We start from the raw sequence: 25,976 nt of genomic DNA, 5'->3' as shown, positions 1-25,976 counted from the left end.
AAACAACAGGGGCAATTTGAACAGGAGACTCAAGGGGAGACTGTGTAGTGAGCTCCCTGCTGGGTATAATGGTCTGACCACGCCTCCAGTCGCCGGATTTCTGGCACTGGATTTCTGATGCCATCAGCTCTGCATCAGAAATTGTCATGGAGCTGTATAATTTTTTCAAATGCTCATTTAAATCTGGACTGAAGTCTCCGGGACCACTAGAATCTCTGCCCCTGCCAGCAGTCTTTCACTCCAGTGGGGTTTACAATAGCCCCCACTTGCAGGGAGCTGTCAGGCTGACCCTGCTTGAGTGAAGGGAGGCTACCCAGGGGTCGGCAGTGAGGGTGGTGTGCCCCCTAGGCACTGCCCAAGGGACAAAGTGGCAATGCCCAGTGGGCACCTTGGCTTTGCCCACAAGGCATCGGGCAGTGTGAAGAGGATGGGGCCTATAGGGACAGGGTCTCTGGGTCAGGCAATGGGTGGGGGAACCCCACTGCCACTCTGCACTCGGCAGTGACAGTGAGTGGGGGTGCAGGGGGAGTTGGTTGATGCTAGCCTGGACATGTCTGGGGACGCCAGTGATCAGGGCGGAGAGTCTATGCTAGCGATCATGTGGTCATGGGACCACTGGCCAATGATCGAGAGACTGGCAGTGCGGTCTACTGCACGTCTGATCTTGGCGCTGACAAAGCTCAACACGTCCAGTGGCCCACTCAACACTATGCTGCTGGCCTCTCCAATGGGAATAGGCCCCACCCTCTGATTTTCTGTGAGATTCATGCTCGTGCACTCTGCAGTCAGGCAGCCCATGAAAAAAATTTAGGTGAAATCCTTTTGAATTCTTCAATCAAAGTAATTCGCAAGGCCAAGAAGTGCATTCTGAAAGTTGGCAGAGTGTCTTAAAAGTAGGATCAGAAATCGACTGAATCTTATGCCTCAAATTCTAGCTCAAAAGTAATCTTTTTTAATTCGCAAAAAAATTTCGGGCTTGTATTACATCCCATCTGATTTCATATATTAAACCATAACGCATATTGACAGGATATACCATTAAAGCCATTATTGTTGCGCTGCCAAAAATCACAAGGGAACGGTTTCCTGTAACAGAAAAACCATTGTTTAAACATTCTTGGCAACTTAACAGAAAGGTCAAACAGCAAGAAGCACGTTGTAGTTGTGAGAAATATTAAAAATCCTTTAGAAATGATACTCAAACCTCTGGATGTTTTACTGTTGCTAAGTTTAATGCAACGTTTTGAAAGATTTACAGCTGTACTTTCTTATCGTCAGAAAGCTGAGCAGTTAATGAAAAATACTTCCTTGATTGATGGGTGAGTAAATTATTGTATTCCTAACTATAGAAATTGCGAATCACACTTTAAGGTTTTCTTCACCTGAATCAGAAAGATTAGAGCTTATGGGTGAGATTCTCTGATCCCACTGCCAGCAAGAATGGAGAATTTGATGCTCCAGCCAAACTCCATTCACTTCACCGGCACTGGAGAATCCCAGCCGCAGACAAGCTCAAGATTTTCAGTGTATATTTTGAAATTTGTTCGTGTAAACTAGTGTAAGTGATAATATTTAAATTAACATGAGACTTTGCATTGGATTCAACTGTTTCTGGAGTAACAGAAAATTCCTTACAAACTTGTGTAAAAGTCAACCTTGTGTAAAAGTTGAGCCCATGACTTTTGCACTAATTCTCATACATCTCATGTAAAAGTCAACCTGGTTTCTCAGGAATCAAATCAAATTGTGAACTAGTAATTACTACAATTTATTAGTTGAAAGGTACATGCAGAAAACTTTAGTCTTCTCGATGAGCTGACAGATTCCATTAAGACTTGGTAGAGGAAAATCTAATATGTAGTGTGCATGATCTATCTTGATGCTTTCAAGAATGAACAAGAACAGCTAAACATAAAATTGGAGAAAATGGTAGCAGAATAGATTAACCAGCAGCTGCAAAATGGCTATATTTACACCCACATAGCCACCTGACCTATACCATCAGTCAGTAGTCTCACAACACCAGGTTAAAGTCCAACAGGTTTATTTGGTAGCATGAGCTTTTGGAGTGCCGCTCCTTCATCAGCTGAGTGCAGGATTTGTTTCACAAACAGAGCATATATAGACACAAACTTAACTACAAGATAATGGTTGGAATGTGAGTCTTAACCGGTAATCAAGTCTTTACAGATACAGACAATGTGAGTGGAGAGAGGGTTAAGTACAGGTTAAAGAGCTGTGAATTGTTGCCAGTCAGGACAGTTACGAGATTTTGCAAGACAGGCAAGTCGTGGGGGTTACAGATAGTGTGAAATGAACTCAAGATCCTGGTTGAGGCTGTCCTCATGTATGGAACTTGGCTATCAGTTTCTGCTCAGCAATTCTGCGTTGTGTGTTGTGAAGGCTGCTTTGGGGAATACTTACCCGAAGATCAGAGACTGAATGCCATTGACTGCTGAAGTGTTCCCCGATAGGGCTGCTGGTGATTGTCGAGTGGTGTCCATTCATCCGTTGCCGTAGCATCTGCATTGTCTCGCCAATGTGCTATGCCTCGACATCTTTTCCTGCAGTGTGACAGGTAGACAAAGTTGGCCGAGTCACAAGAGTATGTACCTTGTACCTGGTGGATGGTGATGTCACGTGAGATGAGAAGATTCTACCACCTATACCATCAGTAAATTAAAGTGGTATTTCAGGATCCTAGGCCAGTGCCAGATGCTACACCAAATCCATGAAAAGGCACAATTCAGTTTTCCATTAGAAAATGAAAATTTCCATGGCCACTGCCTAAAGCTGACAATAAAATTTCACAATTTATCACCCAAGATCAAGTGGAGAATGAATATCAATTGGTCTGCATTGGAAATGGATGAAACACCGATTAATTTTGACGTGCCAGCAAACAAGACCATACCAAGATTAATGAAAAAACTGCCCTTGTAAAGATGAATGGTCAAAAGAAGATGAAATTAAAAGTGAGTCCATCTTGCATGACTGATGGCACAAAAATGAAGCTGGTAGTTATTGAATGGCGGGACAGGCTCAAAGGGCGAGATGGCCTACTCCTGCTCCTATTTCTTATGTTCTTATGTTAGTGATATTCTAGTGTAAAACTTCCCCAAAAATGAAATTTCAGAATGGTGTTGCCATTCACCCTCACGAGAAAGACTGGATGGATGAATGAAAGTACACAAAAAGAAAATCTTGATCATCCTGGACATGCTCAAATCCCATTTTATTGATGATGTAGTCCGTGATGTGAAATCAACTAACAACTAACACCAACGTGGCTCTTGTTTGGAGTGGTCTTCTGAGTTTTATTCAGTTTATTGGATTTGTGTATAATTAAACTTTCCAAGGATTGTTTTTTCAAGTTGTGCTGTGGTTGAATGTTGGAAAGCGAGAAAACATTCACTAAAAGCAGAAATAAGTGAGCACCCTTATTAGCAATATTGGGAGTGTTTTGCAGGAGCCAAATGGTCCATCAATGGCCAATGGTGGAAACATCCAGACCTACTGCTGTCAATGAGGTTTCCCTTTGCTCGCACCCCATGGCAGGATGTGCTATCGGCAGGATCTGAAGATCTCGCTGGCAGGAATGGCTGGAAAATCCCACCCATTGTGTCAGTGGGTCATAGAACCGTGGAATGAACTTGATCCCAATATTGTCAAAAATTAATTTCAAGAATATGGAATATCGAATATGCTGTATGGTGGTGCTGAGAACGATTATGTGAAGAATGACAATGCTTAAGTGACCAGTACAATCCATGATGATGAAGACCAGGTAGGTCCACATGATGATGTCAGAGAATAAAGATATTAGAACAAATTGTTTGATGATTCAGATAGTGACTAGAGTGATTTCAAAGAATTTCAATATGAAATGCTGGAGTTAATTTATTATGACCTATGTTTGCATTGTATTAGATTACATAGTTGGTAATGTTATATAAATAAATAAATGTTAGAGAATTAATATGAATCCTTCAGGGTAATTGGTTATTACTTTATTGTATTTCAACATTGTTTTAGTGACTATATTTATGACCCCTAGTTTTGGACTTGTCCACAAGTGAAAACAATGTCTTTACCCTATTAAACATTTTCATGATCTTAAATATTTTTAGCAGGTCATCTCTAAGGCTTTGCTTTTCCAGAGAAAAGGACAACAGCCTTATTCAGTCTTTGCTGATAGATGTGACCTCTCAGTTCAGGTATCACTCCTGTAGTAAACCATTTTTGCACCTTCCTCAATACTTCAAATAGACCAGAACTTCAAAAGTAGCCCAACCATCGTTCTGTACTGTTTTAATATACCTTACATTTTTCAATTCTTGTCCGTCTAAAATTTAACCCCAGTGCTTTGTTTTTATCATTATTGACTTGAATAACTTTATCAAGCTGCAGTACTTCTTCTAGTGACTTTAGTACCTGTACCTGGAAATCTGAAAAGATAGTTTTATTCAAAGAGTGAAACATTACAGTTATATACCTCCAGATTCAAATCAATTCTTGTCAGTAAGCTTTTTATAGGTGCTCAAGGTACCATCCAATCAATTCCCTCCATTTGTATGTACTTAGCTTTAATTGATATAATTATTGCCTCAACTCCATATCGACATTATTTTCAGGCAAGAATGTAATCTCCTTATTCCTCTCTCCAAGATATAACACCTCACTTGTACATGTTGAAGTTCATTTGCTAATTGCATGACCAATTAGCGAGACAAATGCTTTCTCAATGCAATTACTATAATCTATTTTGAGCAACTGCTTCAGCTCAAAACCTATTATATTCCTAACTTGTCTCAGTCCTGCCGAAGAATCGGAGATCTGAAATACTGACTTTGTTTTGATCTCCACAGATATTGCCTGACCTGTTGAGCATTTCCAGCTTCTGCAGTGTTTCCTTCAGATTGCCATCATCTGTATAATTTTACCTTTGAACTGTACTACATACCGTTTGCACTGAGCATTGTTCATTTGCCTGTTCTATGTTCAGTGTCTGTTGGTTTATAAATATGATACTTGCCCTAATACAATCTGCCTATTATGGTAAGAATCACATGGTGACATGTACTTTCCAGTTAGCCAAAGGTACAATGGCAGCAATCTTTGATTCAATGTCACAATTATTTACTCTGAAATCAGGCAGAATCGGGGATTTAGGAGATGCAATGTCACAAGAAAAGATTCATAATGCTAAATCAGAGTAAAATATCTGGCATGAAACCCAAAAACTAAAATTTGGTCATTTTTGCATGTCAGAGACCAGTTAACTGAAAAGTGGAAATAATTTGCAGCAGTCTAGTGTCTCTGCAGAGAAACCAGTAAAGACACGTAACACACTTGTATGGGGAAGATTTCCCATTCTCTGCAATCTGCACTTAATGCATGTGTGCACCATGAATAATCAATTCTCTTTTTTTATAAAAAGGACTTGACTTTCATTTTTTCCAGACACAATGACATGGCATGGCAGCTGAGGAAGAGAGTGCACAATGATCTTTCTGCAATAGACCTTTATACATGGACTGCTACTCAGACCAATATTGAGAAGCTCCGGGCTGGTTTAGTTGGTGCTCAGGTAGAAGATTCTTTGTCAGTGTTGATGTACAGCAAGTATATTGATGTAATCTTACGGCAGGAAGAGGGGCGACAGAAGGGATATCAGTTGCGAAAGTATCTGTTCCATTAATGAATTTGCAGTACAGTTGTGAAGGTGTTCATTTCACTTCAGCTCCACTTTTCAGGACTTAAAGTCTCATTATAAACCAAACCCTTAATTCATTGTTGCTAGAAATCATCTGTGCACAATAAGAGAAATATTAGGAGCGATTCTCCCATCCCACCGAGCTAATTTTTTGGTGAGCTGGGAGAATTGTGTGTCCGCCAATTTACAGGCTTCGTGCATGCATTCGCGCCGCATGTGCATTTCCCAGCGCCAGATATCAGATGCCGTCTGAGCCATGCTGGAAACCAGCAGGAACACCAGGTAATTGATTTAAATCTACTTTCAATATAATTCAAATCTGATTAGCAGGCCCAGAACTGAATTCTCCAGGACCACTAGCATCTCCCACCCTCCAGCAGAGTTCAGACTAGCTCCCCACTAGTAGTACGGCCCTATTGGAGTTAAGGGGACAATTAGGGCCCTGCAGGGGGTCAGACACCCTGGCAGTGCCGGCCTGTGTTCCCAGCACTACCCAAGAAGCAAAGTGCCCATGCCCAGGGGGCACCTTGCCACTGCCCATCAGGCACGGGCAGGTCCTGCTGGGGGCAGAACCTGGGACGATCGTTGGGGGTGGGAAGTCCCACTGCCACTCTGCCATTGCTATCGATGGGGAGGAGCAGGAGGAAGGCTAGCAATTGGGGTGGGCTGGGCTGGGCTGGGCTGGGCTGAGGGCAGTCACCTGGGGTAGTGGTTCTGTCTCCTGCTGGGCAGGGTTCTGTTGGGAGAGTGTAGGGGATATGTCACTGTTGGGGGTTGGGTGGGGAGAGTTGGCTGGAGATCAAGGCGCTGGGAATGGTCATGGGAGCCACAATAGGGCCATGGGGGTGTGGAGGGGCAGTACTGCGAGGGTCCCAGGCTGGCCAGCAATCGAGATGAGCAACAAACTGCAGGCTGACAGGGGCCACTGTGCATGCGCAGATTCCCAGAACTGTCAACCTCCAGCATGAATAGTCCCCACCCCCCAATCTTTTAATGATATTCCCAATTGTGACCTCTGCATTGCAGAGTGTGGGAGATTTTTGTCTGAAGTTGCACTAAAAAAACCAGTGTGACATACACCAGTTTTCCTGCGAAGTTGATACTTAGAAACTTTTTAGGAGAATCGCAGGCATTCTTCAGGTAATGATATACATCATATTCCAGGCTTAGGTATTTCAGGTTATTTCACCCACTCTAATGTTCCTTTTTGAGAATAAAGAGTGCCTATTGTGTCTCCTTGCAGCTTTGAATTGCTGTATTAGGAGTGAGAAAGTTGGCATTTTGTGTCAATGCTGCCTTCTTCCAGGTGCCATGTTTGAGACTTCTGGAAGGTTTGCTGGAACAAACACCCAATAGTCTGAATTCCTTCAATACATTGGAATACATTGAGGTCTGAGTCTGCAACATTCTCAGTTTTCCCATGCCCAGACACCATGCCCTGTTGCCTTGGTTCTGATGACTGTTCTTGCAGGCATTCTTAAAGGTTCAGAAAATAATTGTAAAGCCACGCTGCGAAGTTACTTAAAAAAGACTCTTCCTCATTTACCCACACATCTACCTATCTGCCACTGAAATCTTCAAGTGTAATTTCCATGCACTCCAGCAGATTACATGTGATTTATACAGTATTCAGGCCATTCAGTAGGTCAACAGGAACAGGTTTTCCTGATCACTAGTGGACATAAATGTTTTTCCATTGGCATAACAGCAATGCAAATCATTGAAAGGAAATTCACTACCATCATTTTATTACATTGAATAATATGGTACCTGCCAAATAATGGATGTTTAAAATTTATCTTCATCTTTAAGATGGCCTTCATCACTATCAATGTTTCAGCAATACAATGATAGGAAATCATAATGCACAACATTGTTACAGAGGCATTATCATGAATTATGTCAGGTTAAATACTTCTGCTAAATCTTTCATATTAAGCAAATATGGAAAAGGACAATTATAATATTGAAGAAGGAGGATTGGATATGAGAGGATTGGATATAAGAGTACCTATGACTCTGTATTTCTGATTTTGCTGATCCAATAACATGTGTTTCTGCTTTACTGCACCCCAGTTTTGGGTTGCTTATGCACCCTGTGACACGCAGAACAAAGATGCTGTCCGCCACACTCTGGAACAAATAGATGTGATAAAAAGAATGGTACAGATGTTCCCAAAAGATTTCCAACTAACAACAACTGCAGATGGTATGTCATTACCTAATCTATATTTGAATGAGAGTTATAAAGAAGCATAATAGATGTTATTTGTAACTTATGCAATGTCTACACTTTGCTAATAAACTGAAGAATATAAGGATGATGTGGAAGATCACCAGTATTTGACTGCTCTCTTGTTATTCAAAGAACTTAAAAGGTGGAGATGCCAGCGTTGGACTGGGGTGGGCACGTAAGAAGTCTCGCAAGACCAGGTTAAAGTCCAACAGGTTTATTTGGAATCACAAGCTTTCGGAGCACTGCTCCTTCATCAGGTGAGTGGAGAGGCAGGACTCGCCACTCACCTGATGAAGGGGCAATGCTCCGAAAGCTCGCGATTCCAAATAAACCTGTTGGACTTTAACCTGGTGTTGAGAGACTTCTTACTATTCAAAGAATAAAATTTGCAGACAAAGTTTGTGATTTGAGAAAACAAAAGAATTGGGTAATTAATAAAAATAAGGTTACAGATTTGTACAGTTCGTAACTTTGAAATTGTGTGACACCATCATCGGAGAAATGTTAATTATCTCTGAGACAGTGGTGGTTTAGACAAAATGCTGCAATAAACTTCAGATAACAAGGCATCAGCAATAAGGTTGTAGAGGACTGTATATAGGAATAATGTTTTTGGAATGCATAACATAATTCATTAATTCTGTTAAAGGAATCACAGAAGTATTTAATAGTGGTAAAATAGCCAGCCTTATTGGAATGGAAGGTGGGCATGGAATCGACAGCAGTCTGGGAACTTTGCGCATGTTCTATGAACTTGGAGTTCGTTACCTGACATTAACGCATGTCTGTAATACACCATGGTAAGAAAATGTTTAATTATACAAAAATACAGCCAGTTACCTCTGAAATAGCAAATGTGGGTTACACACATCAACATTGTTACTTGAAGAAATGCAGTAAATGAAAGTAATTTTCTTGAAAGAATGTCTTAAGTAATTCCCTATATAATGGAAACCTGGCCACACTGCTTAAGATCAAGGTGGTAACCACTATGAACGTCTAGATACCAATTTATCTTCCTGTAGTTTGGAAATTTATAACTAAAAAAAAATTGTCTAATTAAAACAAAACTGCATATTTTTGTCTAAAAAATATTAATTGGGGTCATGTGTCTACTGCATTTGGAGTGAATAGAAAACAGTGGGCGGGATTCTCTGGTCGCGCTCAGTCCTAAACCGGAGAATCCCGCCCGAGATCAACAAACCTTTGCATGGCCCATGTCCTGCCTGCCACAATTCCTGTGGCAGGACGGGACAGGAAAATTCTACCCAGTGTGTCTGTCAAACACCCATTGTGAAAGACAGCCATGAGGCCCGTTCTCAAACATCTGCAAAATTCACTTTGAAACCTGATATAAAGGGGTGCACAAGTCTAATACCGAATAATTCTCACTCTCTGTGGGGAACTGTTAAGGTCAGTTCAAAGCTTGTCTTGCAAAATCAATACGGGACTGATAGTAGATCAATCTCCTGGACCTGATGATCTACATGCCAGAACGTTGAAAGAGGTGGCTGTGGAGATAGTAGATGCTATCTTCTAAAATTCTATAGATTCTGGAATGGTTCCTGCGGGTTGAAAAGTGCAAAAGTAACCTCAATATTTAAGAAATGAGAGAGAGAGAGAGAACAGGAAACTATAGACGTTTTAGCCTGATGTAACAAATAGAGAAAATACTCAAATATTTTAATAAGGGTGTGATAACAAGACACTTAGAAAATAGTGGTAGGACTGGGTAGAGTTAACATGGATTTATGAAAGGGAAATCATGTTTAACAAACCCGTGAGGAGTTTTTTTTTGAGGATGTAACAGAATAGATAAGAGAAACTGGCGGATGTGATATATTTAGACTAACAGAAAACTTTTGATAAAATTGCACCACAAGAGATTAGTGAACAAAATTAGAGCTCATGGGATTGGGGCAAATGTAGTAGCATGGATTGAAAACTGGTTAATGGACAATTTCAGGTTGGTAGGCTGTGATTAGTGGGGTACAGCGAGAATCAGTGCTTTGGTTTAAATGTATTTTCAACTTTACACATGACACAAAACTAGCTGGTAGAATGAGTTGTGAGGACAAAAGAAGCTTTCCAAGGGATCTGGAGAGGCTAAATGAGAGGAAAATTTTGACAGTTGTAATAAAATGTGGAAAAATGTGAGATTATCCACTTTGGTAAAAAAAACAAAGCATTTCTTAAATGGTGAGAGGTTGGAAAGTGTTGAACTTCAAACAGACTTGTGTGTCCTTGTCCATGAGTCACTGAAAGCTAGCTTGCAAGTACAGAAAACAATTAAGAAGGCAGGCAAATGATATGTTGGTCTTTATTACAAGTGGATTTGACAATAGGAGTAAAGGTATCTTACTGCAATTAAAAAGAGACTTAATGATACTGCCTCTTGAGTATTGTTTGCAGTTTTGGTCTCCTTAGATAAGGAAAGATACATTTGCCACAGCAGGAGTGCAACAAAGGTTCATTAAAATAATTCCTGAGGTAGAGGGATTTTCCTCTGAGGAAAGACTGAATAGACAGGGTCTTTATTTTCTGGTGTTTAGAGGAATGACAGTTGATCTCATTCAAACATATAAAATTGTTACAGGGCTCAACAGGGTAGATGCAGCAAGAACGTTTCCATTAGCTGAGGGTTTGGGAATTAAGGGGCACGGTCTCAGAATAAGTGTTGGGCCTTTTAGGACTACGATGAGGAGTTCATTCACTCACAGTTGGTGAATCTTTAGAATTCTGCTCCAGAGGGTTGTGGAGACTCAGTCATTGAGTAGGTTCAAGACTGATAGATTGTTAACATCTTAAAAACATCAAAGGATATGGGGAGAATGAAGGAAAATATCAGTCATGATCTTGTTGAATGTCAGAGCAGGCTGAAATGGGAGAATATCCAAATGCTGCTCCAATTTTTACATTGTGTTGAGAATCCTTAGTCCGTGGTAAAGCATGAAGGCTTATCAATACATTGCCCCATAGTGCAACTACTGACTTCACTTTTATATTTTGTACCAACGAACCTAATCTAAACATTTTAACTTCTCATTTTTCAGGGCAGACAGCAGCAGAGTGGACAGTGGCATTGCAAAACCTGGTGTCAATGGCCTATCTGATTTTGGAAAGGTTAGTAAACTGTACCTGAGGCTATAAAAATTCTGCTTTTGATTTACGTTATAAAGTTTACTGGACACTCCTAAAAGGTGTTTTTGAGCACCATGCCAAAAGTACATTGCCTCTGTGTAGAAAGAAAGCATTCACAGTGATTATTATGTCAGAGGTATTTGTCCTTATATCAGTGAATATTGTTATGATGTGTATATGGAGATTACTGCAAAAAATTAAAGCTTATAATTGAGCTATCTTAGATCTGGTGTTATGTAATGAGGCAGGTAGAATTAGGGACCTTGTTGTGAGGGATCCTCTTGGGAAGAGTGATCATTGTATGGTGGAGTTTTTGATGCAGATGGAGGATGAGAAAGTAGGATCCCGGACCTTTGTCCTCTGTTTGAACAGAGGGGAGTATGATAAGACGGGAGAGGAATTGGCAAATGTAGATTGGAGTCACAGATTGGCCGGTAGAACAGTGGAGGATCTTTAAGGAGATCTTTCTTGGTGCTCAGCAGAAATTTATTCTGATGGTAAAGAAGGATCGTAAGAGAAGGGATAATCGGCCATGGTTAACGAAGGAGTTAAAGGAGACTATTAAATTAAAAGCTGATGCGTTTAGAGTGGCTAAAAGTAGTGGGCGAGTAGAGGATTGGGAGAGGTTTAAAAATCAACAAAGAATGATGAAGAAGTTGATAAAGAAAGGAAGGATAGACTATGAAGCTAAACTAGCGCTAAATATAAAAAAGATAGTAAGAGTTTTTATAAATATATAAAGAGGAGGAGGCTGGCTAGGGTGAATGTTGGACCCTTAGAGGATGAGAGGGGGGATTTAGTGGTGGGGGATGAGGAAATGGCTGAGGCCTTAAGTAAGTATTTTGCTTCGGTCTTCACGGAGGAGGACGCAAATAGTTTGCCGGGTATTAATGATAGAAGGATGATAGGAGTTGAGGGCCTGAATGAGATCACTGTCACTAGAGAGGTAGTGCTCGACAGACTAGTGGGACTGATGGTGGACAAGTCCCCAGGACTGGATGGAATGCATCCCAGGGTTCTGAAGGAAATGGCAGAGGTGATAGTGGATGCCTTAGTGATTATTTTCCAAACCTCGCTGGATTCCGGGGAAGTGCCGGAAGATTGGAAAACAGCTAATGTTACGCTGCTGTTTAAAAAGGGTAGCAGGCAAAAGGCAGGGAATTATAGGCCGGTTAGTTTAACGTCTGTTGTAGGAAAAATGCTTGAATCCGTCATCAAAGAAGAAATAGCGAGGTAGCTTGAGAAGAATTGTTTGATAGAGCAGACGCAGCACGGATTCGTTAAGGGGAAGTCATGTCTGACGAATTTATTGGAATTCTATGAGGATGTGTCTAGTGCGGTGGACGGAGGGGAACCGGTGGATGTGGTGTTTCTCGATTTTCAGAAGGCGTTTGATAAGGTGCCACACAAAAGGTTGTTACAGAAGGTTAGGGAGCATGGAGTTGGGGGTAGGGTGTTAGCGTGGATAGAGGATTGGCTGTCAAATAGGAGGCAGAGAGTAGGTGTCAATGGGTGCTATTCGGATTGGCGGTTGGTGACTAGTGGAGTGCCCCAGGGATCGATGCTGGGGCCTCAGCTATTTACCATTTATATAGATGATCTGGAGGAGGGGGCTGAGTGTAGGGTGTCAAAATTTGCTGATGACACAAAGATAAGTGGAAAAGTAAATTGTGCGGAGGGTGTAGAAAGTCTGCAGAGGGATCTAGATAGGCTGAGCGAGTGGACGAGAACCTGGCAGATGGAATACAATGTTGGCAAATGTGAGGTTATCCACTTTGGCAGGAATAATAGTAGGAGGGACTACTACTTAAAGGGCGAAAAGCTGCAGCATGCTACGGTGCAGAGGGACCTGGGGGTCCTTGTGCATGAGTTGCAAAAACCCAGCCTACAGGTGCAACAGGTGATCATGAAGGCAAATGGGATGGTGGCCTTTATAGCGAGGGGGATTGAATATAAAAGTAGGGAGGTCTTGCTGCAACTGTACAGGGCACTGGTGAAGCTGCAGCTGGAGTACTGTGTGCAGTTTTGGTCGCCGCACTTGCGCAAGGGTATTTTGGCCTTGGAGGGAGTGCAGAGGAGGTTCACTAGGCTGATACCGGAGTTGAGGGGGTTGAACTATGAAGAGAGGCTGAATAGACTGGGATTGTACTCGTTGGAGTTTAGAAGAATGAGGGGGGATCTTATTGAGACGTATAAGATGATGAAGGGGATGGATAGGGTAGAGGTGAAGAGGTTCTTCCCGCTCAGAAAGGACAGCAGGACTAGAGGGCACAGCCTCAAGATAAGGGGGAGTGCAGTTTTGAACGGAGTTGAGGAGGAACTTCTTCACTCAAAGGGTGGTGAATCTCTGGAATTCTCTGCCCGTTGAAGTGGTGGAGGCTATCTCGCTAAATATATTTAAGACGTGGGTAGATAGGTTTTTGGTAGGCAAGGGAATTAAGGGTTATGGGGAGAAAGCGGGAAAGTGGAACTGAGCCACTTCAGATCAGCCATGATCTTACTGAATGGCGGGGTAGGCTCAAGGGGCTAGGTGCTCCTGCTCCTATTTCTTATGTTCTTATGTTTATGTTCTTATGTTTATGTTCTTATGAGTTATTATTCCCCATGAAAGCTTCAATCAATGGTACCAACATTAATCAGTAGTGTTAGAATACAGACTGCCGTGTACAAAATCTATGATTAGTATGAATAAGCAGGAGAATGAAACCAACTTGTTAATTTAAGCCTTACCAAAAACTTTGTAACAAAACCTTGACTACAACTTTTCAGTATTCCTCGAATTTGCAAGTGGCGCCAAGGGATTGCAGCTTGCAAAGGTTACACAACTGTTCAAAAAATGGGGGGTTAGGTGAATTTGGTAACCTCAGCCAACCATTCTAACATCAGTGATGGGAGAACTACAGGAGGCAATAAGGACAAAATTACTTTTCACTTGGAGACAAACCATTATGGATTTGTAAAAGGAAATCTGTGTCTGGTTAACTTGACTGAGTGATTTGAAGTAAAAGATGGGTTTGATGAAGATAGTGGTGTTGAATTTGCATATATGAACTTTCTCATGGCATTTGATAAAGTAACACACATTAGATTTATTTAGAAAATAAATGTTATTAAATTAATAGTATTTATTCAGGTATATAAATAAATAAAGGATGGGAAACAGAAAGTGGAGTGGTGTACAGATGTTTTTGCAGAGAATCGAGAAGTGGTATTCACCAGAGGTTGTTATTTGGACCATAGCTTTTCTTGTTATATATAAATGACCTGAATTTGGGTATAGAGAGAATAATTTAGGAATTTGTGAGCAATGTAAAATGTAATAATGTAGCAAATAGTGAGAAAGAAGATATTAAATAGACTGGTGAAATGGGCAACACAAGATAGGTACAACAGGTAAGTGTGAAGTCATGGCCTTTGGAAGAAACTAATTGTGAGGGAATGCAAAAACAGATTGAGTGACCTTGGAGTGCATGTTTACAAAATCTCAGATGTGGCAGGATAAATTCATAAGGTTGCTAAGAAAGTGAATGAGATGGTGGCACAGTGGTTAGAACTGCTGCCTCACAGTGCCAGGGATGCGGGTTCAATTCCTGGCTTGGGTCACTGTCTGTGCAGAGTCTGCATGTTCTCCCCGTGTCTATGTGGGTTTCCTCCCACAGTCCGAAAGACGTGTTGGTTAGGTGCATTGGCCATACTACATTCTCCCTCAGTGTACTTGAACAAGCTCCAGAGTGTGGCGACTAGGGGATTTTCACAGTAGCTTCATTGCAGTGTGAATGTAATTGTGACACTAATAAATAAACTTAAAAAAAACTCAATTAGAGATATTGAATACAAAGTGAAAACAACCTTTACCAGTCACTAGATATGCTTTAGCTGGAGTATTGTGTACAATTCTGGGCATCATACCTTTGGAAGAATGTCGCAGCCAAAGGTTTACCAGGGTACTAGAGATAGAGGATGTCTAGTGTGGAGAGATTGGGGAAACTGAATTTTTTTCCTTTGAAGAAAGAAGGCTAATGGAAAACCTGACAGAGGTGTTCCAAATTGAGGGATTTTGAAAGAGCAAGTAGGAATAAACTGTTTGCTCAAGCAAGTGAATCAGTAACCAGAAGTCATCGCTTTAAAGTAATTTACAAAATAACTAGAGGGAAATGTGGATGGTTATCTTCACACAGAGGATTGTTATGATCTGTCAATTGGACGTCTGTTTGAACAGAACCAAATATGGGGGAAAACAGAGCAAGGAATAAATTGGACAGCTCTTTCAAAGACCCAGCATTGACACAACAATTGGAATGATCCTCATGTGTACTGTAAGATTCTGTGGGCCAAATTTTCCACGGTCTTTGGAGGTGAAGGAGGCATACAAACTATCAAACTGGGTTGTGGAGGAGTTCTCATCTCTAGCTGCTTTACCTAGGGCAGGTTGGGTCCAATGCCAATAACCCACATTTCCATGATGGAGGCTAATTAAGGTTGTTGAGTGACTTTCACACCACACAGCCTTAATCAGCAGTTCTCAGGGTAGCGTCCTTCTGTAGTGATTATGTGATTCTATCCCTGAAGGGCACAAGTCCTGCACTTACTTTATTAAGGGCTGCACTCCCAGTATATTATTACTGCAGGGCAGCTTTGTTTGGTGAGCCAACTCAACTTTTGCACTGGGGTGGGTGATAAGCAGTAGTATCCCCCCAACCCTCCCCCTACAGATGATATTCAGCCGAAATTTCATTATGCTTGATTATTAGGATAACATTTGTCAAATTTCAATTTTCAATCCTCCATAAATTGCACTTTCTAGCCTTTGATTCCATCCACCTCCCTCTCAACTGTTTGAGGCTGATCCATTTTGGCAAATTTTACCAAAATGATATCTGGACATGAAGAGTTAAATTACGAGAAGTTAAGTAAACTAGAGTTGCTTTTCCCGAAATTTAGAAGGTTAAGCAGTTATTTGCTTGAAATTTTCAAGATGTGAAGGAGAATAAATGGAATAAATTGGGGGAAACTATTTCTACTGGTTGGAGAGAAGGACTGGGGGGGCACGGGGGGTACCATTGTCTTAAAAATTAGTGCCAGACCTTTCAGGAAGGAAATTAGGAAATATTTCTCCACATGAATGTTGGGAGAGGTTTGGAACTCTCCTCTGCAAACTGCAATTGGTGCAAGATCAATTGTAAATTTTAAATATGATGTTGATTTTTGTCAACCAGATATGAGGCAAGGCAAGTATGTAGAGTTAAGTTGTAGATCAACCATAATCTCTGTGAATGGCAGAGCAGGGTTGAGAGGGCAAGTGGTCTACACATGTTCAATGCGCCCATCCCCTCTAATAGCTTTCTTCCAAAGTCCAGTGTGAATGTACACCTAGCAACAGCCTTTCTCTTGTAATCACATGGTTATCTCCAGAATGTCTCATGATCAATCTTTCATCTCTGCCTCTGGACCTTTGGAATATTCTTTGCTGATGCGAAGGGAGGGGTATGATTTTAACTTGCAACATTGTGGGAAATGGGCAGTAGTGGCCCACTGTTTAAAAAACTGACTAAATTTTACTTCCCATGAACTTTTTTGCTCCCTTGGTCCTCATTTAAGATCCATCATGTTGTTTCAATGCTTTGAAGGCCTCACCTGTCCTGACTTCTGTAATGACATTCCCTCCCATCACCATCCTTGTCCTTTTGTTGATCTCCTTCTCCTTTATTCCTCCATTGGTGATAATGTCTTCTTTCCCTCTGGCTCATTGGGCAGGATTTTGCAGCCTCGCTTGTCCCGAAACTGTAAAATCCCACACAAGGTCAACAGACCTTTCCATTGTCCGCCCCTTACTTGCTCTGATTGCCATGGTGGGCGGGGCACAGCAATTCCCTCTTCTCCTTAAAACCCCTCAAAATCCATTTCCTTCACCAGTCTTTTCACTCCTCTTGATAGTTACTTCTATGTAACAAATGACAATAGGTCTGTGTTTTTCCCGTTGCTTTTGCAAAACACCCTACAATGTTACTGTACATTAAAGGAGCTGCATAAAAACAAGTTGTTATTGTTCATACAGAAAGGAAATGTCAGACTAATGTCAAATGTTTTCTGCACGTCCTTTTCAGAAAGTTGTGAAAGAAATGAATCGTCTGGGAATGTTGGTCGATCTGTCTCATGTCTCTACAGATACAATGTTGGCTGCACTTGAAGTATCAGCTGCCCCTGTTATTTTCAGTCATTCTTCTGCATTTGCTTTATGCCGCAACTACAGAAATGTGCAAGATAATGTTCTACGTAAGCTGGTATGCGTAATTACGTGCAAACTTTAAATGTTGTGCACTACCACTCAGCATTTAAAATAAATGCATTGAACTAGAACTTGCTGAAAGAATAAAGTCAATTGAATAATGCATCATGATACTAATGTGAAAATTAGTCAGCAACTTTAGCAAGTGGAGGAGATATGCCGTGAGGTCCAAATCTCTAGAATTGATTGGTCAATTGATGAACTCTTGCTGCTTTCTTCACACATTTGGAATTTTACCCTTGTTCTCCCAAATATTCTTCAAAAGTTCCTGAATTGGCCCAATGAACGTGCCACAAAATATTACATTGAGTAATTAATAGCATGATTTTTGTTTGACCGAATGACATATGAATTGTTTTCACCTTTCTTTCCTGTATTTTTTACTCTCCCTTAATCCAATTTTTCTTAGTCTCTCTTTATTTCAATGTTTGTATTGGTTTTAACTGTAATTCATGATCTCCCTCAGTACTGCCTTGGTTTATTTTTCTGTTTTTAAATCTCATTGGTTAAGGAGATGCACTATAGGTCTCAGATGTCTTAGTGTCCTTGCCACACGTCCAGAACATTATGATGCAAACCATTTTTGAGCTGAAAGGTGCAAGAAAATGCCTAACTCTATTCATCTATTTGAAGACAAGCTTTACCTGCGTTATTATTGAAGAAAATGAAAACATAAGAAGTGTTTCCACAGTTGATTGTGTGTCGCAGGCAGAATTGACAAATTGTAGGTCTTGCTGTCTGCTTCATCTACATGGAAACTCCTTCCTTGTCTGCAGGTCAGGAGTATAGAGAAAATACCAAACCCTGTTTCACTTAATTCTTCATCCTGAAACTATCAGAAGTGGTGCCATCAAACTGTACCGCACAATGTATATTGTTATGAAAGGGTCCAATCAGACTGACGGGCTTTGCCACACAGCCAATTTTCTGCAAAATCTTATAGTTATACTCTGCTAATAGTGTTAAATCCTGCAGTAAGATCTACGATCACACTAAATAACACTGCTGGAAGTGGTTAGAAAATTCTGCTACCTTGGATTCACAATGGTAGATGATCTGTTTCTTGATGATACATGCATAGGGAAAGCAGCTACCTTTGACACATGGCACATGCCTAGAACAACATGGAATAATACTTTGAAACAAGATGCTAGCTTATGAGGCCTGTATTCTCAGCATCTTCTTATATGGCTGTGAAATAAGGAAAACTTTGCACTATCAAGAAAGGAAGTTTAAAAACTTCCATCTTTGCTGGTTGCAGTGCATTCTGGGCATCTTATGGAAGGACAAAATCATGAATGCAGCAGAAAAGGCAAATCTCCCAAATATATTGGCACTCATTAAGCAGATGTCACTTTGCTGGCATAGGCACATTTACAGGATGGAAGATGCATACATATCCAAAGAATTTTTGTGTGGCCAGGTAGCTGGAGCCTGAAGATTTTTAGGACATACAAAGCTCCATTTTAAAGATACTGGCAAGTGCGCCATTGATTTTCACACCCGGACGACACTATTCAATGACATGGGAAGTGGCGACATCGCTTGTAGTCCAGGGTGTGCCACCATGATAATCAGTGGCTAAACTTGTGGCAGAAGCTGGCTCTTGCACTGTATGAACTTACTCTATCCCTTACGGATTTGTTGCACGTCCATCACTTTATATAAGAAGGATGCAGACGCTATAAATGCATCACCTTATACCTTACAGGCAACAATTTAACACAGCAGTATTACAAACGTTGAATGATAAAAGAATATGAACATCAGAAATAGGGGTAGGAGTAGGCCATTCAGCCCCTCGAGCCTGCTTCACCATTCAATACAATCATGGCCAATGTTCCATCTCAACTCCTCTTTTCTGCTTGCTCCCCGTATCCCTTGATTCAAAAATCTATCGATCACATCTTGAATATATTAAACAATGAAATATACATAATTCTTAAAGGTAGACAACTTCAAAGATTCACAACACTTATACTCCTCATCTCAGTCATAAAAAATCAATGCCTTATCGTGAGGCTGTGCCACAGGTTCTAGTTTCTATAACCAGACAAATCAGCATCCATCTATTATGTCAATCTCTTCAGAATCTTGTATGTTTAAATGAGATCAACTCTTATTCTTTTAAACTCAAGAGTATAGGCACAATTTATTCAGCCCCTGATCATGGGGCAACCCTGCCTTCTCAGGAGCCAATTTAACGAACTTTCACTGTCACCTCCCAGGCAAGTGCAGTACTCCAGGTGTCCTAGCCAAAGCCCTATCCAACTGTAGCAATTTTATTTTTTCTTGTGCTTGATTCCTTCAGGATAAAGGCAAACCTGGTTTATCATACTTTACAGTTAAATAACTAATTTGACATTTTAGGTGCTTTATTTTTTAGAGGTCTAAATGCATATAAACCATGCATGATAAAAGATTACATCAACCTATCTTTTTCAGGTACCGCTTCATCCACTGTGCATTTCATTTTAGACTTCTGGTGTTTGTGCTATTCTTTTTATGCCACAAACATATTTTACAAGGCATATTAGTTGTAATCAGGAATTTACTTCTGATATTAAATTAATCACATTAGTTCAATGTTGATATTTAATTTCTGCAGATGTTAAAATGTTAAATAATTCAGTTCTGCAAACATTACAAGCAATGGATTGAATTGAAATTTAGCCCACATATTAGTCATGATTTAAGACAGTGCAAGGTTTTATAGAATTAAGATCAGGATTTTATGGCACTAATCATACCAACTAAAAGATGTTAAAATGAATTCTGATGTCCTGCTTAATTGCACAAATTCTCTGCTTTATTTATTCTTCAGGTAAACAATTCAGGCATTGTGATGGTAAATTTTTATCCTGGTTTTATTTCTTGTCAAGGAACTGCTACCTTATCCCAAGTGGCAGGTAAGTATAATGTGATCATGTTCAGTAATGACAGCAGCTAAAAGCCCCTATGTATTTACTAAACCGTTCACTATTCTAATTTTAGATCATCTTGACTACATTCGAAATATGACCGGTGCAGATTATGTGGGCATTGGCAGCGACTTTGATGGTTATGAGAGGTACCTAGATGTGCACTGATTCTGATTTTAGACCTAGAATTATTTCTTTCTTGAAACAGAATGAACAATAAAGTTTCTTTGTTTTGATTTGAAAGAGGTCCTATTGGGCTAGAAGATGTTTCAAAATATCCTGCTTTAATTGCTGAGCTTCTCCAGCGTAAGTGGACTGACAATGACATTGAGAAGTTGCTTGGTTTAAACTTCCTCCGGGTTTTTAAGAAAGCTGAAGAAGTGAGTAATTTTTCTGTAAATAGATTCAAATAACAGTGTTCCATTATTAGATGCATAAGCAGTTAGTTAGATATTGTAACAAACACCTTACAAAAAGTTGTTTTTTCATTGTTTTTTCAATGCGTGCTATTGGGTGACCCGGTGGTACAATGGTTGGCACTGCTGCCTCACAGCACCAGGGATCCAGGTTCAATTCCAGCCTTGGGTCTGATGCCGTGGTTTCTTCCCACGGTCCAAAGATGTGTAGGTCAGGTGGATTGGCCATGCTAAATTACCCACGTTAAATTGCCCCTTAGTGTCCCAAGATATGCAGGTTAGGGGGATTAGCAGAGTAAATACGTGAGGTTACAGAGATGGTGGGGGTGAGGGTGAGGTGAGCCTGGGTAGGATGCTCTCTCAGAGAATTGGCACAGGTTTGATGGGCTGAATGGCCTCCTCCTGCACTGCAGAAATTCTATGGTTCTATTCATTTCTTCATTGAGCTCAAATTTCTCTCAAACCAGATGTGAAGCAATTCTCTAACTCAGGGAATTTGGCTGGTTGCTGATATTTATTTTTGGTAAAGTTTAGATGATTTTTCTTTCAGGAGCATTTCTTTCTTCGAATTTCCTTATGTCTCTGGTTCAGAGCTATGCCCGTGTTGCTCAGTCACAAGAAAGTATGCAAACAAAAAACAGGGTGACTTCCTGATTATTCGCAGCACCAGCACAATGGACATTGAAACTCAGTGTATACAGAATGTTAGACATAATGGGGAGGATTTTACAGCCTGGCTTGACCCGAGACTTGAAAATCCCACCCACTTCCCACTTCTGCCCCTCGCCCACTCCGAGTCCCCTGACTGGTGGGGCAGGTAGAATTCTAGCGAATATATCTTGGTCAGTTTTACTGTCGTTTATTGAAGATCTTTAGAAAATTAAACACTTGTAATTTTTGTAAGAATTAATGATTAGGTTTATATTGCAGCCAAACATAAATTTCTAGAAGTCGGATCTCTGCTGATATGGACAGAAGAGTCAACCACACTGCTGTGGGTCTGGAGTCATATGTAGGCCAGACGGTAGATTTCTCTCCCTAAAGGACATTAGCGATCCAAATGGGTTTTTGAGACAATCAATTCATGGCTATCATTAGACCTTATTTCCAGATTTTTACCCAATTCAAATTCCATCATCTGTCATGGTGGGAATCGACCCCATGTCCCCAGTGCATTACCCTGGGTCTCTGGATCACCAGTTCAGTGATAATACAATTACACCTCCGCCTCCCCTGAAAATAATTGTACCTATAATGTTTTCATATGGAGAAACATTTTCAGTCTAACTAAGACCAAAATTAATAAGATAACTTGAGTATTATCAATTTATAATTGGAATGATTATCGTGGACGGTAAAAAAGCAAAAATAAAATCAGGCTTCCTCTCCATATTCAATTTATTTAAAAATTCAATTCCGTTATACTCTTACCACACGTTATTAAAATGCTGGAACAGCTGCTAACATGAACACATTTTAGCCTAACTTTAACCTATATATTAAGCACTCAAATATGCATTTACTGAAATATAATGCAATTCTCATTTTTTCAACATGAAGAGAATGTTTATTAAATGTTTCACTCAAGCATTGCAATCCAGAACAAATTGGTCACCAATGATGGTGATATATTCGTGGGAACTAATGCAAAACAATAAAAGGCGGAAGTCTCAAATGATACTGATAGATGTTTTGACCAAGGATTATTGTCCCTGAGACGAGATTTCCTTGCCAAGAATGTTTACTCTGCTGATTATTAGAAATGTAAGCCCTCCATTTCCACTTCAAGCATCTCCTTTGTTTCTCTTGTGCTGGAAATACCACAAAAATATATAGTACAGGATTATAAATAGTAAGTTTCTTAGCATTTAGCAGTTTTAAAACAATTGGCCCAGAATTTGTTGGAACAGGGCACATCACCTGTGTGCCCTTTTAACTCCTGTACCCTCCAGTTCAAAAATGTCTTGCCAGTTAGATTAAATGTTCTGTCACTAGTTTAAAGGACAATTAACATGCAAATGCAGTAACATCACGACACTCTGGAAGGTTAAGCATGAAATGCTCATTTTGCAAACCCAACTGTGGAGCAGCAGAAATTAATTTAAAGTTTATTTATTAATCACAAGGAAGGCTTAATTTAACACTGCAATGAAGTAACTGTGAAATTCCCCTACTCGCCACAGTCCGGCGCCTGTTCGGGTCAATGCACCTAACCAGCACGTCTTTCAGAATGTGGGAGGAAACCCACAAAATTGGGCAGCAACTTCTGGCAATTGCCAATTGACAAGATACATCATCTTGCTACAAGTTGTTAGTTAATTTTCACATTAATGACAGCATGTACCATTTAGACATTATTTACTGTAACAAATTCTGAGCCATTATGTTTAAGATTTTCTGTATTAAACTGAACGACATCACAAGTTGTAAAGTTAACCAGATTTTTTTGTGTTCTGCAGGTGAGCAGGCAGCTTCAGAAAACCAATGTGCCATCAAATGATGTCATTCCTCAGGATAAGGTGCGAAGCCCATGCAGAACGTATCTAGGCTACCCATCTGCAGCTCCTTGCCATCGCTGCATTTTTATTCATTTCTGCATAGCCATGTTCATTGTTTGCTTAAAATCAATCTGAACTTAAAATAATAATTACGAATATTCAATATTAGAAATAGATTTATAGCATTAAACATAGAGAGCAAACAGAAGTTCATTAAAATACTATTTTGCTCGTATGTGATGAAAAGAGATTTATCTATTCATTACTAACACAGGAGGTCTTACTAAATATATGTCCTAGAACATTTGTATATACATACTCTGATACAATTAGCTGCTTTTCTTGCATTGCATCACTTGTGTGGAAACTGAGATTTAATTTCAGCATGTGCCTAAATATTTGTTCACATAGCCAATAAATAAGTAGTCAGTTGTGGCTCAGTTGGTACCAATCTCACCTTTGAATCACAAGGTTGTTCAAGTTTCACTGCAGAGGCTTGAGCAGAAAATCTAGGTTGACACTCCAGGACAATACTGAGGGACTGCTGTCGTGGTAGATAAGCCATTCTTTTGATAAGATATTAAACTGAGGCATTGTCTGCTTTTTACAGTATGCCATGGCACTATTTTGAGTTATGGTCAATGTCATGGTCAATAATTATCCCTCAAACAAATCACAGAAACAGTTTATCTTCTGGTCATTATCACATTGCTGTGCTTGGAAGCTTGCTTGACTGCAAGTTGGCGGCCATGTTTCCTAACGCCACTGACTACACGTCAAGGAGCTTTGGATTTTCTAAAGTATGTGATGTAATTACAAGTCTGTTTTTCACTTTGATTGACACCAAAACCATATGATGTTGAGCACACTTAACAAATAAAAGATCAGTGAGTAAGCAACTATAGATTTCTTTTGACTCTTTCAAATCTTGGTCATCTAACGTCCAATGACAGACTAAGCTCTCGGATCCTGTTGATGGGCAGACTACATTCTTTTTCCAATATTCAATAAAATTAGGATGAAATTAGTCTCAACTTGTATCTCAAAGCAGGCAGTAAGATTTGGGAGCCCCTTTTGCACACCTCACAATTTAATCTTTCATTGATAGTGAAGATTTCTAACATTTACAGTAACAAGAAAGGATTGTTAGCCCTGCAACAATAACCTCCACATGATTAGAGCCCAAGTGATTATAAACAGCAAACTTCAGTATACACTAATTAATAACAGTATTATTTTTGCAAACAACTGTTCTACAATATTACATTAAATGGCAAGCAATTCACAACCTGTTTCTCCATCAAATCTGTTCAAACTGATTAAATTTGTTACCTTTCGCAGATTACCATAATGCCGAATGGTTTCTAATTTTTTCGAGGAGCATTCTCACCTTGAGGGACACATCCTACCCTTTAGATATTCAGCTATCTTGGATAATGGGGCCTGGAAAGGAGGCTGTCCTCTTCACTGACCAGCAGCCCACTGGGTCAAACCTGCCACATGTTAAATCTGAGCAGTGTTGAGAAAGGACCCTTAAGTTGGCTATTAATTGCCCATTAAGAACACATCATCCACAGGCAGGCAGATCCACCAACCCAAGAGTTCCTTCAGTGCTAATAAAATATTGTCAGGGCAGGAAGGCAGGTGGCTGACTCACTGATGTCAGAATGGTGCCCTATTTTACAATATCACCCATCTGCTTCCTAATCCCCAGAACAGCTGTGAAATCCATGCAGTTAGCAATCGTTTTATTATATGTGTCCAAGTATAGAAAGCTATTCTCTTTACCAGATTAAGCAATAATGAAATCAGATTATTTATTTGACAGTTAGGTTTTAAAAAATCTTTGCCCAGCAAATTGCTGGAAGCATGAGCTGAGAATGGTGCAATGAAGGAAACAGGTGAACAATGGAACAAAGGGCGTAGCAACTTAACCAGTGAGGTAAAAGAATTAAGAAATAAGAGTGAGCTAACTCAATGTCAAAACAGGCACAGAAAGTGCAAAGGAAAGCTTGGACTGAGCGAGAAAAAAGATACAAAGGAAAACGATTAATTTCAAAAGGTAGAAGTTCACTTTCTGAGCAAGAGAGGTTGATTGTCAGCCATTCTCAATTATGACATCATTATGCTGTTAATTACTAGACTTAACTATGGCAAATTTAATGGATAATTAATTTGCAGCAACTAAATGAAAATCGTGGAGCAGTTAAGCATGAGATCCTATGGTTGTAAAACTAATGGTGAAGTGGCACAAACTGGCAAGCAAGTTGTGGCAATGTGTAATTCACAAGGATTCTCTTCCTCACTGCAAACTGCTGCCTGACCTACTCATTAATACAGCCTGTGAGATTCTTCAGCGAAATTTGGCCCATCATCTTTCGCAGCTGCTTTTAAAAGCTTTTGTGGAATACTGAAGGATGCCTCAGAATATTCTATATCTGTAACTACCATTACACAGGGTGACCAAAGGCTCAGTGGTAGAATTCTAACCCCGCTCCTAATAACATCTCCAAGCAGGGTGATCAATTATCATTGTCAAAGAGGCAAATTTAACATTAGCTTCTTCAAAAAGAATTAACGTTATTTTTGTATAATTTATAAAATATTAAGTTATGAAATTTAAATAAATAATTGATTTCTATTGTAAAATGTAAATGATACTTAGAGTAAAATATGCAGCATAAACATAATTTATACCATTTCCCAAAAAGACCTTAATCAGGAAAATGAAAACAAATGTCTCTCAAGGATTGAACAATGAC

General features: G+C 40.0%; 1 protein-coding gene across 2 annotated transcripts; it reads left to right on the top strand.

Annotated features, from left to right (window-relative positions):
- The first annotated feature begins 1,129 nt into the window (after positions 1 to 1,129).
- On the top strand, positions 1,130 to 24,565 carry LOC145341892 (dipeptidase 1-like). Of its 2 annotated transcripts, XM_080186921.1 has the most exons (10): positions 1,130 to 1,319; positions 5,464 to 5,590; positions 7,793 to 7,925; positions 8,602 to 8,752; positions 11,006 to 11,075; positions 17,198 to 17,374; positions 20,204 to 20,288; positions 20,374 to 20,449; positions 20,545 to 20,680; positions 23,176 to 24,565. In XM_080186921.1, the coding sequence occupies exons 1-10, from the start codon at positions 1,192 to 1,194 to the stop codon at positions 23,347 to 23,349; spliced, it is 1,257 nt and encodes a 418-aa protein (XP_080043047.1). In that variant the 5' UTR covers positions 1,130 to 1,191; the 3' UTR covers positions 23,350 to 24,565. The 2 variants fall into 2 exon arrangements, with proteins under 2 accessions (XP_080043047.1, XP_080043048.1); XM_080186922.1 differs by lacking the exon at positions 17,198 to 17,374.
- The last annotated feature ends 1,411 nt before the right edge of the window (positions 24,566 to 25,976 follow it).

This window comes from Carcharhinus amblyrhynchos, chromosome 4, assembly GCF_965287045.1.
Source record: "Carcharhinus amblyrhynchos chromosome 4, sCarAmb.v2.hapA, whole genome shotgun sequence".
Taxonomy (NCBI): Eukaryota; Metazoa; Chordata; class Chondrichthyes; order Carcharhiniformes; family Carcharhinidae; genus Carcharhinus; species Carcharhinus amblyrhynchos.
This window is presented reverse-complemented; position numbering and strand designations above follow the sequence as displayed.

Bases quoted from the DNA above. Each gene is read 5' to 3' on its own strand.
- LOC145341892 (XM_080186921.1), top strand. From the start codon at position 1,192: ATGATACTCAAACCTCTGGATGTTTTACTGTTGCTAAGTTTAATGCAA. The intron at 17,375-20,203 runs GTATGCGTAATT...TTTATTCTTCAG, and splicing joins ATAATGTTCTACGTAAGCTG to GTAAACAATTCAGGCATTGT. The intron at 20,450-20,544 runs GTACCTAGATGT...TTGATTTGAAAG, and splicing joins GACTTTGATGGTTATGAGAG to AGGTCCTATTGGGCTAGAAG.